Source organism: Excalfactoria chinensis, chromosome 2 (genome assembly GCF_039878825.1).
Source record: "Excalfactoria chinensis isolate bCotChi1 chromosome 2, bCotChi1.hap2, whole genome shotgun sequence".
In the NCBI taxonomy this organism is placed as follows: domain Eukaryota; kingdom Metazoa; phylum Chordata; class Aves; order Galliformes; family Phasianidae; genus Excalfactoria; species Excalfactoria chinensis.
This window is the reverse complement of record NC_092826.1, coordinates 87,174,851-87,191,395: the sequence shown is the minus strand read 5'-3', so window position 1 is coordinate 87,191,395 and position 16,545 is coordinate 87,174,851. Positions and strand designations below refer to the sequence as shown.

Sequence of the window (16,545 nt, the reverse complement as noted above, 5' to 3'; positions counted from 1 at the left end):
GCTTAGAGAGCAGCCTGCTGTATAATGGCAGGGTGATGGGTTGGAATGAGTGAGTGGATGTGCTAATGCTTTTATTTTAGCCTTTTGATAGAAGGCTACTGGCAAAGCACCTCCAGCTTTGTTTCTGGCTGTCTTCACTCTCAGCACAGGCTTTCACAGCCTTCGGAGCTGATCACCAGGCTCCCCAGCATGCAGGCTTTGTGCTGCTCTCTGCCTGCCAAGCCTCTCTCCTCTGGCTGCTGGTCAAGGTGCTGCAGCCTCCCCATTCTGCTGCTTTCATTAAGAGGTGTTTGCTTGTACTTGTGCGTGATTAGAAAGCTCATACCTGGAAATGGCAGGCTGAGGCCGCAGCAGAGACTGGGAACTAAATGTGCTTATCAGGCAGCTCAGGAGTTGAGGATGCTTCAGCTTCTCTGCCTTAGGCTGTGACTCACTGGGCAAATTGAAAACAGAAGGGTCAAGACAGCCTGGAGGGAGGAGGAGCAAACAGATGAGAAGCTTTACCTGCACAGTATGATAGAGAATGCAGACCTAACCAGCAGGAGAGCATGCATTAATCAAAGTTAATTCACTGATTATCAGTCAAACTGAAAAATGTTATTTCTTTTGCTAAAATCGCAGAGAAAACATTGTTGGGAGAAATGGGGATTCACCAAAATTTAAAGATATATAAGGCTGAAAGTGGAAGAAATACGGTGGATGTGAGTAAACCAACAAGGTTGTTGAGCAGGGAGGTCAAAAGTGGGTAAAAACGTCTCTGATGTCCAAGCTGTATTTTATTTGCACTAATACATTAATGTATTCTTTGGAAAGGTGATGGCAACCACTGTCTGTACATGAAGTCCCAGACAGCCCCAGCATGCATGCTCTGTGATTTTGGGGGGATGGGAAAAGGGAAAAGATAAATGGTAGGAAAAAGATATATGAAGGACAGGCTGTCCTCAGCCTCACTGGAAGGTTCCAGGGAGCTGGGCTGTCCCTCACTGCTCTCAGCTGAAGGCTGCATCACTGGTATTTTCCATGGGAGCAGCAAAAAGCACATCTCATCTGATGCTTCAGTTCCTGTGCCAAAGGCTGAGGGTGTCACATTATTACAGGGAATCAAATCCCAAAAATGTTTCTAATGAGTCTTATACTTTCTGGTCCGCGACTTGTTAACAATAACAGAATAACCTGATGCTCAGTATGTCCAGAAAAGCCCTGTGTGGCACAGAGCCTCTGTTCCAGAACGACTCAGCCTTATAAATTCTCAATGCTGGAAAATCTCTAAATAACTGAAACAAGGGTTTAACAAGATGAAATACATGTGGCAATGTTCTCCGTGACAGTGTTACCAGCTTTGCCACAGCTGCTAAATCTCCAATGCCTTTTCCTATCCCAACAAGCATTAGTACAATCCTTGAGGGTTTTTCTTTCTCCCGAGGCAGGGTAATGCCATGCATGACTCATCCTTTCTCATACTGTCAAAGCACGTTCAGTTCTGCAGGAATGATGCACAGTGTAACCGAATGCTTGTTGCAGCTCTGTTTGCTGTCAGGTCACTTGTCCTCTGGATAGAATTTAGCATACATGCACCTATGTATGGGGTGCATATGGAGAACTGTACTCCTATACTTTGGGTAAATAAGCCAAACCTGTCATGTTTGTTTCTTTTCCAGATGGATTTTCAGTCGAACTTTCACTATTGCATTAACAAAATGCAGGTGCAGAGATAGGACCCATTAACATCTGCAGGAGGCGTCATTCTCAGCTCCCTTCAGTGAACTTCACTGTAGAAGTTAAAATGTCACATCTCCTCCATGAACGAATCTTAAACTAAAAATTGCGCTGAAAAGGTCAGGACAGCTTGACTCTCTGCTGCCCACATACTGATAACCTGACAGCAATGAAAGCACATAGTAGTAAACAAAATTCCTCTCAGCTGGGAAAGAAAGTGATAAGCACTCTACCTGGAAGAACTAATGAGCGGCAGCAACTTCCAGTCTTCTCCATGGTCCTGACCTTGTGAGCAATCAACACCCCTCCTCATCCCTCTCTATCAAGATCTCGCTGGCCTTCTTATTTAACCAATACGCAGCTCCACTTCTTATTGCTCTCTTCACCTTTTCCACTTCCACGCTATTCTTTATCTGCTTCTCCCCTGAGATTACAACCTTATTTCTTAAGCATTGCTTTTGCATGTCTCATATATAGCTGCCACCGAATTGTAAGAAGCATCCCAACACATGCTCCATTGCATTCTATGTAATTATGTGCTTGTAACAAGCTCTTAACTGGACATTTCAGTGCTACCATTTGGATGCTGCACCTGCATTGCTTAGATAGGCAGTTCTCATTTCTTTCAGAAAAAAAACTTGACTTCTGATGCTGTTGTCAGCCACAGCAATTGTTGCAGACTCAGCTGAGACTTCCAAATATATTCCGATGTATTTATAATGTGGAAGTCTGAACTGAGGCACAGACCTCAAAGCGTTTTATCAAGGAAAGGAGCAAAGCTATTACAACATACTTGTTACTGTGCAGGAGCTTTTTGATTCCTCATGCCCTCCTAACTCTGAAAACACAGACTGTATTATCAGACCGTTGAGCTGCAAATGCCAGCTTCTCCTTTCTAACTGAACCAGAGCAACTTGTTTAGCCAGAAAGAGACTCTTCACAAGATCTGTGATCGGCTCAGGCCTAATTTTATTCAATCCATTCAAAAAAATAGACAGAACTATAAGGTGGCACATATCGTCAGAGAGTACAAAGGTCACATCTTTCTTTATACAGTTGAATTTAAATCCATAGATCAAGACATTGACATAATTGCCCTGGGTGAGAAAATAATGAAGGAACTCTAGGGAAAGAACAAAGTCTTCAGATAAGCAGTTACACAAACGTATCTGATAAGCATAACTTCTTCTATAATCTATAAAAATATAAACAGCATTTTAAAGTGTCTTTAGGTATGTTAAGGTCATCTGACCTGGCATTAATGTCCTGACAGAAAACGGGGCCTGGACACGTCAAACCACACCTAGTAATCCATGTCTGGCCACAACTGAAAATCTGTAGGAGCTTCAAACAATACAATGTAATGAAACAAACAATACCAATCCAAAGGAACACAAGTACGACGCTCCTTCTCCCATACAAACTCCTCATCTTTATCCTGTATTTTTCTTAATAGGGCGATGACTAAGAGAAAAGTGGCAGTGCTCGCACACTAGTTGTAACTCTGGATCAAGTATCATTTGCCTTTCCCAGAAAGTAACATTACTGGGAAGTGTGTCAGTATCCAACTAAGGGCACTCCGATGCCATGTATGTTTTACCTGTGCATTATTACTTCAATACAGACAGTAGCATGTGACAGGATGACAAGTGCAAATTACAAGGGCAGAATCTTGGCTTTCTGGATAGCAGAACTAGGCAGTAAAAGTACTTCAAAGACAAAGAGAAAACAAAATAGAACACCAACTCATCCCAATGTTAAGGAGCGGGATGGAGGGTATTCCTGGCATAGCTGTCATAAACGCACCTTCTATTTTTTAAGGGATGCAATCTGGTAAGCAAAATACCCAATCACTGTTGCAAGGTTTTACTGTTTCAACAGGGATTAAAATGTTTGGATACACTGAATACATTGGTTACGGGTCTAATCACATAATTTCGCTTTTTCCAATCCTAAATTTATACTGGAACAGCTTCCCAATCAGCTGTGCATTTGTATAGCAGAGCATTTGATATTGTAATTGACTAGCACATATGCCAACAACAGCTGATATTTTCCAGTGAAGTGATCTGCAAGTGAGAAACAAACCAAAGGGTCAGGTTTGAGATAAAGGTTGGACGTTTTGAACTTTGGACAAAGTGACAGGTATCTTTGATTCTCCTGGTGCTGGCGCTTTTGTGACTGGGTTTGCATGGGCTTTTATATCTGCTATCCTCTCCTTAAATCTTTGCTGGAGGTACTTTTCTTCTTTGGAGTAACTTTTAGCAAAAGCAGCCATCAGCAGACACGCTGCCATGGCGGTTCCTCCAATGCAAAACAAGATTGCTCCTGACAGCTTGCATATATCAAGAGACCCATTAAACTGAATGGCACGTGTATCTACTACAACAAAATCATCTTTCCCGAGAGCTTCGATTTTCGGTGGCACAAGAAAACCCACTACAAGAACCATCAAACCAATCAGCATGAAAGCCGTCCCAGAGACGAGTCCGACCTGGAAAACAGAAAATGTAACAGTGAATATGATCTTTTAGGGTTTAATTTACTAAGTGGTTCTAGAGAGCCTTTAGATTCTAAATGTCTTGCAGGTACAGTTCCTTGTTCTTAAGCCAACATAACTTGTCAGCTGTAGCTGTATAGTTTTTCCAGCACAATTCAACAGTAAGTGCAAAGTCTGATTGATATAGGATGGCCCTACCATCAGAGCAGAAGGGCTGCATTAGGTAATCCCCACAGATCCCTTCCAAACCTCTGGCACTCTCAGATTCTCTCACCTGATCTTCATGGAGGGCTTACAGTTGCTTGGGTTCCTGTTGTCTTTCTTTTTTATTTTGATGCTTGGTCACAGACTCTGGGTTATGCTGTTAACCTACCATGACCATTTGTAATGACCTGATGGGAGTATTACACTATTGAATTTGGGAAACCCTGCCCATAATAAGACTCATATGTTTCAGTGACAGAGCTCCTCGTGACAGAGAAACCAGAGGATCCAAGAACTCCCGATGTCCCTTGGAAGCTCGTGTATCTTGGTACAGACGAACAAGTCCTGTGCTAAGACAGACTGTTATTCAGTCATCACAGTGAAAACTGAGCAATGAGCGTTTTCTGGATGAATATCTAAAATCATTAGTTACATGCAAACATCAAACCATCAGGGTTTCTCTCCCCAGTAACCAGCAATGGGCAGTACCTTCCAGAATGCAGAGCTCCACCTGCTAGGCGATCTCTGGATCTGAAAATCATCCTCGTACTCCCAAATTGAAGCTGTGCAGTCCTCATAAAACTGATGCAGGTAGGACCGAACTCCATAGCGTTGGTAACCTCCCTCGGTGTTGCCCTGCACATGCTTGGACCCGCAGATGTCAGCATAGGAGCTCATCCTTCCTGCCTGCAATGAGAGATTTCATGCAAAGTGGATCTAATGATTGACATGGTAAGGAGAGGAAAGCTGGCTACGTATGTTCCAGGTGACATGAAGAAAACAGCCTTGGTAATGAGCAGTGACTCAGCTCAAGCAAACCTGAGCAAATCGAAGCCTGAAGGTTTCAGCAGAAACATCCCTCCGATACGCAGAATGCCTGGTCCCAATCCTTCACACTTAGTGATGGTTTCTCTGGAGACTGAACAAACAGAAACTTCTAGGCAGACAGCATCTTTCAAGGGCTCATACTGCCTTTCAGGAAGACTCCAGCTCTATCAGTTAAGTGGAGTTTGCAACCTCACAGATTTTCTAGCTGCTGAGTGAGCTTTTTAATGTCTTTGCCCGAGCTTCTGAAATGTAGGACTAAGCACTGAGATAACATTCACAGCTGTGAGAAACACTGGCAAAAATAAGTCCTAGCCAGATTCCAACTGCACTTCAATATAAATGGTTAAAAATAAGATGGAATGCCAGGATACCACTGATCTGCTCACCAAAGGGTGAAATGCAAATACTCTTATTTGTGGCAAATTGATGCTCCCTTAGAGAATTCAGTGCCCAGGCTCATGCTGACTTTTAATAAAAAAATGAATTTTATTAGCTGTTTTCATAGCAGACAATGTTCCCTACTCTTTCCACTTCACTGAAGTTATCATAACACAGAAAATTTGCGTTTACTTATGCAAGTCCCAGATCTGAACTTGCACAAGTGTGATGCTACTGAATTCATTAAAGTAATACCAGCAGGTTTAAAAAAAACTCGAGCAGCAGGTCAGTGTTATTTAAGTGGACTTGATTCTCTTTAAAGAGTTCAAAGAATCCTAACCCAAAGGGAACTGTTAATGAATACCTGAATCTGAGCATCACAGCTCAATTTACCAGCTTCGCACCATTGCAACTGGTCCATCCAAATGCCACTGCAATTTCACTTGGAAGGAAGGATTCATGTGGTCATTGCAACCAGGACCTTCCAATTTTGCAGGCTCCAGTCCCTTTGCATTTCAGGAATGGTTGACCTTGCAGAGTATGAGATGCTTGACTATGTGAGAAATATATATATATATATATATATATGTACTTTTGCATTCAATTTAAGTAGGAGCCACCATGTGCCAGTGGGGAATGGCTGCCACTTGAAGCTCTTGGTTCTGAAACCAGGGCTGGCATGACCATGATCTCCTAGACATATGAAATTTGGCTGCATTCTTGGTCAAGTAACAGAGGGCTTTGCTGTTTTCTCTTCACTGCTAGCAGTAATCTCAGCTATCATTTACTTTGTACGTTTAATATGAATTTAGCTTGGGATTTCATGATCTCAAAGTCTTATGAAGGCAAGCTTCTCCTTTATGACTCATGGCAAGGTTTCAAAGCTCTCACAGAAGCGAGACCTCAGAAACAGGAGGCCCCATGCCTTTGAGCCTGAGGGCTGGCTTGCTCCCTGCTAACAATGCAGTGCTACTGCCCTCCGGAGAACACACAGGGCACTGTTCTTGCCAGGCAAGGTACATGGAAACCTTGGGACCGCAGGAAGGTCTTGCCTGCATGGCATCAGCTGTTGGCTTTGCATCCAGGCTACCACATGCACAAAGCTACCCAGACAGCTGGCAGACAGGCTGCCCAACCACTGCTGAGGCCATGACACCGCAAGAACATAACCTGAACCCTTACAGGGAAACTCTAGCAATTATTCTGTTTTTCAAGGCTGCTTGTTCTTTTGCCAAAGGGGCCTTTCGATGTCCCTTGGGAGTCTCTCCTGCTGTTTGTTTCCTGACCAAAAAGAAAGGGAAAAAGAAAGTCCTCTTTTTTTTTTTTTTTTAATGCTACTATGTCTTCAATAGCAAGCTAGCTGCCATCTACAGAATGAGCACTAAGAGAGCTCTGCCTATCCAGTACAGAAATATGTTTCTCAAAGAAGCAAATCCAAACCAAAAACAGAACAACATCATCTTAAGGGAGAACTGAGGCAAGATCATCTATATGTAGAGTACTCCAGTATGGCAGGAGACATCACACAATAACAGGAGAGAAGGCACTGTTCCTAGGTCCAGCTGATTTGGTAACATCAGGGCAGGGAAGGACCAGACCCAGTATGGCCAGATAAGGCATATGCCAGAGCTCTCCTGTTTTGTTCCAGCCACCATCAGCAGACAATTGTAGAGCCTTTTTCCCCCTCTCAAAGTCTGGAAGGAAGGTAGAACCAGCAACCATAGTTTGTTACCATTAATTCAAGAAAATACAGTGTAATGTGACAGAAATCTGGGCAAATATATTTCTCCTGGACTTACAGCACCGTCTGTATGTTTATTTGTCAAGAAACATACAGGAAGGTTTGGTGTTTCTAATGGCTTGATGGCTTCTTTATCAATCTAAAATGCTAATCGGTGGTTTTGGTCAGAGGTATAATGTGCAAAATGATAAACAGGAGCTTGGAAGACTGAATACAAAGAAAAACAAAAGGATGATCTTTTGGTTGAAAGACCTGCGATAGCATCAAGTAGTATGACCTTTTAAAATGAAACAATACTAAAAAGGACTAGATTGAGCCACATCATCAATTCTTCCTAAGCAATGCACAATAGTAGTTCTACTTCCTGTTTTCTTTGTGCTCAGATTCTTCCACTTACAATAAGAGATCTCCTACCTTTTGGAAAACCTAATCCCTTAGAGAGATGGGAAGAAGGCTTCCCAGCCCTACATGACTCACTGAAGCAGCGAGATGGTCTCTTCTCTCAGCTGCTGTGCAAACATCATGTTGTGGTTCTTGCTATGTACTGACGAGGCAGAGGAACTGGAACAGAGTATGGTGAGAAAAATCAGTTTTACTAAAATATGGAGGAAATGCGTCTGCAGCTATTTACACTGGATGAATAAATACTGCAATAGCCACATCCTCGTGAGCGTCGGTGTCTATTTGCATGTCTCACCTCCGAGGCTGAGAAACTAAATGCTGAGATGTTGGGAAACTTGCTAGGGAGACAGAATCACTGCTAGGCGGACCTACATCAAGCATAGGCTTAGAACATGCATCCAGGCCACAGGAAGCCGTTTATCTTCACACCTTTTTCTGCATCTAAGCCTGAAACGTCTGGGAACACGTGGGGCGGATGGTGGCAGCTCCAAAGCACGCCACTGCGTAGTAGCAATTCATCCCCTAGCAACTTTTGTTTCCATGGCAAACGCTGTCCTGTTTACTTTGTGCTTTACTATTCTCCACTGATCCTCAGAGATGCGACTGGATCGGTGAGCAGGGAGATAAAGAGATGAGCACTCTCACTGATAATCTGCCCCATAACTTCTCCAATTACTTTGCAATACTTCTTATTGAAAACGCTTCAAAAAAACCCGCAAAAACAAACAAACAAAAAAAAAACCAACATCAACAAAAACTAAAGAGAAAAGCAGGAACTCGGATGAGCCGCCGCTATTTGACATCACACAGCCACACCGCTGCGAATAGCAAACGCAATTCGCAATTACTCCGGCGGGTTCCCAGAATCACAACCTCTGCCTTATCCAGACGTACACGCACATCGCGACCCTCGATCCTCCGCTTTAGCGACAGGACGAGACCGATATGAAGGTCGCACACCAGCACCTCCCGCCGCAGCCCCCGGGCCATCCGCCGCGCCCGGACCGGGCCTGGATCGGCCGCACCGTCCGTCCCCACAGCCCCGCCCGCCCTGCCCTGCCCCAGCATCACCGCTCTCGGAGCGGTGCTCTCTCGCTGGAGAGTGGCAGCCGCGGATTAAACTAACAGGGTTTCTTTTTTACTTTCAGTCTGCGAGACGAAAAAACTCGGCAGCGCGCAGAGCCCGGCGGAGGACCGCCCGCTCGCCCACAGACATCCCCCCCACCCCCCTCAGCCAGCAGGACCCGATCGGCAGGCAGCGCCCAGCGGGCCCCGCTCTGGAAGAGGCGCCCCTCCGGTGCGGTCCCGGCCGGGAGACGAAGCGCGGACCCCGCTTAGACGGCGGGCGCTGCAGAGAGAAGCTCCGAGCCCAAGTTGGCCGCGGGGCCGTGCGGGTTACCTGTCCCTCTCGCCGCTCCCCTCGGCCGGCTGAGCAACCGCAGCGGCGCTAGCTGCGGCTCTCTCGGCCCGGTCCCATCTCCGCTCTGCGCCGCGCCGGCCTCAAACACCACGTATTATGCACGGCCCGGAGCGCCGCTCGCACCGTGCCTGCGCACTGCGAGCCGCCGCCGCCGCCGCCGGGCCGGCCGGCCCCGCCGCCTCCGCCCCTGAGGGGATCGGCGCGGCGAGGCGGTGTAGGGAGACAAGTGGGAGCCGGGAGCCGGGGTGGCTGGCTCCGCAGCAAGGGGGGATCCTTAGGGCCTGCCAGCCGTCTGGGGGGGTCACCTTAGCGGTCGTGTGCTGTAAGTCGCCGAGGAGTCCCGCCGTGCTGGTGGGCGGGGGAGCGTGTCTAGAAGACTCGCGCAGGCCGGGACAGGCACAGAAGGAAGGTCAGCCCTGCTGCAGCTTTGTGCTCACGGGGCAGAGGGTAAAGTGACCGCCAAGTTTAGAGGGAGTGACTGAAAAATGCCGGCTCTCCGTGTTCCGCAGTATTTGGCTTGCTGGATGAATTGGGATGAGGAAGAGTCAACCGTGAGCTGGAAGAGGGACAAAAGCAGTCAGTGGGAGAGTCAGCTGAAGTCTCATCTTTTTTCAAGAAGCAGCAGGAGGCCGAGAGCAAAGCCCTGCATCTGCGCTGGTAGAATTATAGTATCATTAAGGCTGGAAAGAACATCAGTCATCTAGTGCAACCATCCACCTGTCACCACAATAGCTGCCAAACCATGTCCCTTAGTGCCACATCTACCTTTTTCTTGAACACCTGCAGGGATGGTGACTCCACCACCTCCCTTGGCAGCCTGTTCCAATACCTCACCCCTTTTCTGAGAAGAAATTTTTCCTAACATCCAGCATGAACCTCCTCTGGCATAGCTTGAGGCCATTACCTCTCGTCCTATCCCTAGTAACACGGGAGAAGACACGCTCCAGGTCCTCAGTGTCTTTCTTGTATTGAAGGGCCCAAAACTGAACACTGTGCTTGAGATGCAGCCTCACCAGGTATTAGTACAGGGGAGTAACCACCTCCCTAGTCCAGATGGCCACACTATTTCCAACACAAGCCAGGATGCCATTGGTCTTCTCAGCACTCACTGGCACTTGTTCAGCTGGCTGTTAGCTAAAATCCACAGATCCTCTGTGCAGTTTACTACCCACTCTGTCCTAAGCCTGTAGGGATGCACAGTGTTGTGGCCAAAGTGCAGGACCTGGCACTTGGTCTTGTTATAGCTCATGGAATTGACCTCAACCCATTGATCCAGCCTATCAAGATCCTTTTGTAGGGCCTTCCTACCCTCAGAAAACTTGGTGTCATCTGCAAACTTACTGAGGGTGGTATCAACAGGTTGGCTGTTCATCAGGACAGGGTTTCCAGTAAGCAAGTTTGTGGAAGTAAGGAAGATAGCAAGGGATGAGCTACAAGGCATGGCAAGATGCTTAGATGTGAAGCTGCTAAAAAGTGTCCCACAAAAGGGCAATATGCACTTTCCCTGGGAAAATAATGATGGGAGCATAGAGAAAAAATTCTAAAGAGTCATTTAAAATACTCTACTGAAGTACAGACCAAAATATGCAAGAAGTCTGGAAGTGATTTAAAGCAAAATGGTGTAACATTAGCCCAAGCAAACAAATCACCTTAGCATTTGAAGAAGAACGTGAAAGTAGTGGTGTCTTAATTAATAACAATATTATTAAAAAGAATAAATTTATTAAATAAATTTGGGCTATTGCAAACAAAGGATCTTAAAAACAGCTATTAGAGAGAGCTAATAAGGGAGGACATTTGAAGGAAAAAAATGCGTATTCAGGCAGTTTTCTTTGTCTTCTTTGGAAGCTGGTATGTCTTTTTCATTTCAAATGATGAGTAACTCCAAAAGTGGTACTCCTGAACTGAGCACACCTACTCCCAAAGCAGTGTGCTGTTCAGTGAGTATTAGCTTACTCTATCCCAAAGCATTTAACAAAGCAATAAACTGGGAATTATTATTATTATTTTTTTTTTTTTTGGGGGGGGGGGGGGGGGGGAGGAAAGGGAAATACAATGAAGCTGTAAATGGATGAAAAACACCAGTCTTAGAAGAAGACTTTTGTTTGTCCTGTAGTATCACTAGTAGGACTGAATGCCAGATCAACTAGATCTTTTCTATAGAAAAAGTAATTAATGTACTCGAGCTGTTCTCTGTTCACAAGTTAGGTTCTTTTTTGGTTATTTTAGGTTATTTTTAGGAAGAAGCTTTTCACACAGAGAGTGGTGACACACTGGAACAGGTTGCCCAAGGAGGTTGTGGATGCCCCATCCCTGGAGGCATTCAGGGCCAGGCTGGATGTGGCTCTGGGCAGCCTGGTCTGGTGGTTGGTGACCCTGCACACAACAGTCAGGTTGCAACTAGATGATCATTGTGGTCCTTTTCAACCCAAGCCATTCCATGATTCTATACTCAGTAATTAATACTGACAAATAGAAGACATATAAGGAGTATGAAATGCCCGTGTTAGCCCAGCACAATTTCATTTCCTGACACAGGAGAAATATACTCAGTAAACCATGACAAATAAGTATTATAGCAATTGGGATATTTGCAATAATGTTGAAAAGGATCCTTGAACTGTGAGTTATCAACCTTTAAGGTTAAGCACTGGTAATCTCAGAAGGTGCTTTTAGCATGGTTCAGGTGGGAGGGAAAAGTGGTTTTTTGGATGTACAGGTGCAACTGCATTGTACCAATAAAGGTCAATACTGTTTGCTGTTGATGCACTTTGAGTTCTGTCCCATCTAATTTGCTTGCAGTTAGCACCAGAGGCAAACAACTGCTGCTGCTGCTGCTAGATTCACCACTCCCATCACTGTCTCCAGCCATGAGGCACACATGGCTGAGCTGGAAGGTGGCTGTGCTAGTGATGGACACCACCTGAGACTAATAAATGAAGGAGGGAAAGGGGAGAGGATATGTTTGTACGAGGAAGTGGAGGAAACTGTATGTTTATGTTAGGAAAGCTGTGAGCTCAGTCTAATGTTGGAACTGAGCTTGAAGCGTAGTGACCTTGGTTATGAGAGGCATTGAACAGAGAAGTGTAAGTGTTCATTTAGCTGAGGAATTGGTAATGTCATTATAAAAGTATTTTTAGAATGCCAGTATCTGTAAGCCTTACTGTGACTCGTGATGTGAGCTATCGTTGTATGAAAGAATTTCCAAATCTACATTATTCTCAGTTTTCAGCTTTCATCAGATGTGGACTTATATTGAAGTTTTCAGCTGGCAGTGGCATTAAGAGCAAGAGTAATGCCTTTCTGTTTCAAGCTGTGGATTCTATTAACTTGACTTTTGTGGAGAGGGAACTTATGTTAAGCCTTATACTTCCCTTAGCTTCCACTGGCCATGCTAAAGGTTTATGATGGGCAATAGTGAGCATGCTGAGGAAAAAATCCCGTACTGTTGAGTGCATCTGCAGTGGGGGTGGTTGCCATAGAGTTTACAGGCTTCTCTCTTGCTGAGAGGTGAAGCAACGATAACACAGCTTGGTGAACTCAGTTTAGTTAACTTCTGGTAGCCTGTGCTGAATAGGAGGAATTGCAGCTTCTGGGAAGCATGTTTCTCTTGTAGCAATATACTGCAATTGTTATGATGCTCATGTTCACTGAGCAGCAGATGTTTGTCTGTATTTGTCCAGCAGCTGTGGCAAGCTTCCAAAGGCTGTTCTGTTTCATATGCTGCAGAAAACCTTGGCCAGAACGGCTCTGCCCTAGTGACGTTGTTGGCACCTTCACCTGTTCTCTACCTAGTTTCTGGCTCATTTACACCTGAAGAACAAGGCTCTGTAATGCTCCCACTTTCTGGGAAAAACTTTGGTTGTTTTGGGAAGTTTTAAATAATGGTGTTTTTTGTTTTGTTTGTTTGCTTGTTTCTATGTGCACAAAAAGATGTGATATTATTAAAAAAAATAAATAAATTAAAAAAAATAAAATCCAGAATACAGGTGATATTCCCATCGCATAGAGTTGTGTGAGGTTACATCCCTGTGTTTAAGGGAAATCCTCAGTTTCACGTCCTGGATGTATTTGTACTCAGTTTATTTCTGTGTTTGGATGTAAAATGACTCCCTGCGTATAGAATTCCTTGACACCTCTCTCCATCTTAAATGAAACTGAGCAACACATTGGGGATGTCTTAATGAGACCTGTCCCTGTGGAACCACAAGGAGCATCTCCGATATCTAAAGGGGATCCATTCCTTCTTCACTGTGGATGGACAGTGAGAGAGAGGTAGGAGAGCTGTTTCCAGTGCAGAAATGGCTAATAGAGGCCAGAAGTAGCAGGAGCTAATAGCTGCTATTTGCCAGGAGCTGCTACTGCCATTTAGATGGTACATCTGGGTGAGAAGAAATCTCTGGGGAGAAATGGGGTAGTAGGGATGGGGTCAGTTTAGGTCTGTAATACTTTTCTGGTAATCTTTTTGCAGGCACAAGGATTCTGTGAGGATAAAGGCAATAGCTTTGCATCTCTTTCTGTTGTTTCTCCCATGTGACATTAAGAGCAGATGCTCTTCTTACAATGTCCTGTACCCCTGCTATTTTATGACAGCAGAATCTGGAGGACAGATCTGTATCAGTGAAAATTCAACATGCAAGGTTAGTTCAGGAGACATGAGCAGTGTATGTGAAACTGTTGATCACAGCCTCAACCTCTGATTGACCACCTGAGGCAAGCAATGAGTCAGCTGCAGGAGCACAGGTGAAGGTAATTCAGCTGTGCTACCAGAAGGTGTGGAGCCTGGATCCACCTCTCCTGGATATCATTTAAAGGCTGACTACCACTAAGGCAGGATCTCTTTTTCTGGAGATCACTCCTTTGTGGAGTTTACTGTAGACCTTCAGTGTTGGTGAGCGGTTTCCATTTTTTTTTCCATTTATCAGAGGTTATCTTTCTATCACAATAGTCTTTCATACAAAGCATCTGTTTAACTTCTGTTTACCTATCAACTGTATAATTGTATAACTGTACAAGCACCTTTGTGAATATTTTAAGTTCTTGCCTGCCTTTCTTCTTTTGTAATGCACTTGGCGTCCACCTCCAACTACCCTTGAAGCAGTAGTGAGTCTGACTGGTCCTGTTGAGGGTAATCATTGTTGTTCACCCTGCATACTGACTTGAATAGGGACCCAGAATGGCTGCCACTTTATTTCTTTCAGTAATATGAGACTACTGTTCTGGTGGCCTATGTTAACACCAAGTATGAAGCTTCCATTTCAGCCCTCTAGGAGTTTCCATAGGTGTGTTCTCTGCTGCAGTGAAGCAAGTGACGTGATTTTGTTGCTCCCTTTAAAGTGTACTTATAAAAGGTCTGCTGCAGAGGATAATTTGAAAATGTTTTTTTTATTATTATTTTTCTTATTCTAAATAAATTACTGCCAGCTGCTCTGTTACTGTTTGTTTTGTCTAAAAATCTGTTCTTAGCCATTTGTTTTTCAAATGCTGCTATATTTCTCAGTGCTTTCCTGAGAATGTTCTATCTAGCAAAAATGACTAATTGTGGTGATTTTTCATATTCTGCCATCCTAGATCTTTTTGAGTTTTCATCTATTTTCTGAGCCGGTAATAAGAGAAAGGGATTTCTTAAAAATCCACACCATAAATCTGCGTGTTACTTTCTACCCTGAATATACATGGGATAGGAACTGTTAGTTCTCTTTCATTCTAGTTACTCCTGGTGATCTTGAATATTCTGGTACCAGGCTGTCCCACTCAAAATACAAATAGATGAGTGATTGAAGACTTGAAAATAAGAGTTTGCATGATAGAGTGAATATTTACCTGTGAGGGGACGTTAAGTACAAAGGGATAGGAACCAGGAACTAGAAGTATTCCAGTGACTCAGTTTTACTCAGAAACTGCTTCATTTTGGAATGTTTGAATTTCCACAGTTCTTCATGAAACCTGCTTTCTCTTCAACCCAGCTGTTTCCAAAGGATCTGTGGAGATGCAGAGTTTAGAGGCAAAAAGGCTTAATTTAAATCAAAAAATGCTGTTTTCTGTAAGTGCTGGGTAGCAAAGGTATGCAGCAGTGAGTATTTTATTTGCTTCAGCTAATACTACCTCTAGACGGCTGTGTTGTTTTAAAATGCACTGCCTGTGATGATGAGTGTCTAGGAGCTTGGGTTAATTTGTCAAATTTGGTTTCTTGAGGGAGGTATAATTCAAAGTCAAAGGCAGGTGAGGGAAAACAACATCAAATCAGTTCAGAATTTTTCCATACACTTGGTTTTCTTGGGAGAAGATATGTTAGATACATTTAATGTTGAATATCACTATAATCTTCCAGCTAGAACAGCTGCCTTGGGTCTGAGTCTTCAAGTGTGCTGAGCCTTGACTTCCATGTGCAGATAGTTCTGTATTTGTATGAGTTAGGCCACATCAAACAAGTTCCTCTCTCTCTCTGTTGATTTCCTACCTCTTGTGCCTGGGAGATAAAATGTGTGAAGCAAGGTGTTTCTGGTAACTCTTGTATGTCAGTGCTGTCCATTGATGTGTGACGTTTCTTTCTGTATCATGCTTTTTGTGCCATACTCTTGAGTTCTTTGTGTTTTGGTGCCCATATGGGGATGGAAGCATTCAAATACTTGACCTCTCCTATGAGTGCTAAGTGTCATGAATGTGACATTAATATCTGCTATCAAAATGTCTTGGAGTCATAGCATTTTATTCAGCTCATTGCTATTCCAGAAGCCATTATGCTACTTCCTCTCAGCTTTTGATACAGTGGATGACTTTTATAATGCAGTCCTTGTAAGTTTATTATGTAATTACTCTGTAGTTGGTCTCTCACCTTTGTACATAATCTGAATGCTGACAGCATAGCAGAGTGAAGGAACTACACAGCGTAATCAATAATAGTGGAGTTTTAAAAGGAATAATTTTGTTATAAGGCCAAACATAGAAAACATAGCACTGTAATATTGTTATTGTCTATGTGTATAAGCAATCACTGTGGGCATCTGTACAGTGCAATTGCCAGGTCACAGCCTGAACCAATGGTTCAGCACCAGGTGAGAAGGCATGGCTAATGCAGGGAACTCAGGTGCAAGCTGTGTACCTGAATGACCAGAAGGAGTGGAGCCTGAATCCATCCTCACTCCCTCATTTTAGGGTTAGTAGCCAAAGGAGCAGCACTGTGCTCCTCTTAAGCTGTCACCAGTCATTGGAAGGGTTGAGTAAATTTTTTTTTTTAATCTTACTATTGCTCTGTGGAATTTGTATTCCAATAAAAAGCACTGTCGATGCCTTCTTCAGCCATGTAATCTGTTAATCAGATAGTATTGGCATTGTGTGGAAGATGCTCTACAAAGT

The 16,545-nt window shown here is 44.1% G+C and overlaps 1 protein-coding gene across 1 annotated transcript; it reads right to left on the bottom strand.

The window, feature by feature from the left end:
* Positions 1-2,663: 2,663 nt before the first annotated feature.
* NRSN1 (neurensin 1) lies at positions 2,664-9,306 on the bottom strand. Its single transcript, XM_072330308.1, has 3 exons — positions 9,169-9,306; positions 4,910-5,107; positions 2,664-4,210 (listed from the first exon to the last, which is right to left on the bottom strand). The coding sequence occupies exons 2-3, from the start codon at positions 5,096-5,098 to the stop codon at positions 3,812-3,814; spliced, it is 588 nt and encodes a 195-aa protein (XP_072186409.1). The 5' UTR covers positions 5,099-5,107; positions 9,169-9,306; the 3' UTR covers positions 2,664-3,811.
* Positions 9,307-16,545: the final 7,239 nt, after the last annotated feature.

What these genes read in the sequence shown, in the direction of transcription:
- NRSN1 (XM_072330308.1), bottom strand. Translation starts at nt 5,098, where the DNA reads ATGAGCTCCTATGCTGACATCTGCGGGTCCAAGCATGTGCAGGGCAAC. An exon ending in GGAGCTCTGCATTCTGGAAG is followed by an intron (nt 4,211 to 4,909) that starts GTACTGCCCATT and finishes TCTGTTTTCCAG; the next exon opens with GTCGGACTCGTCTCTGGGAC.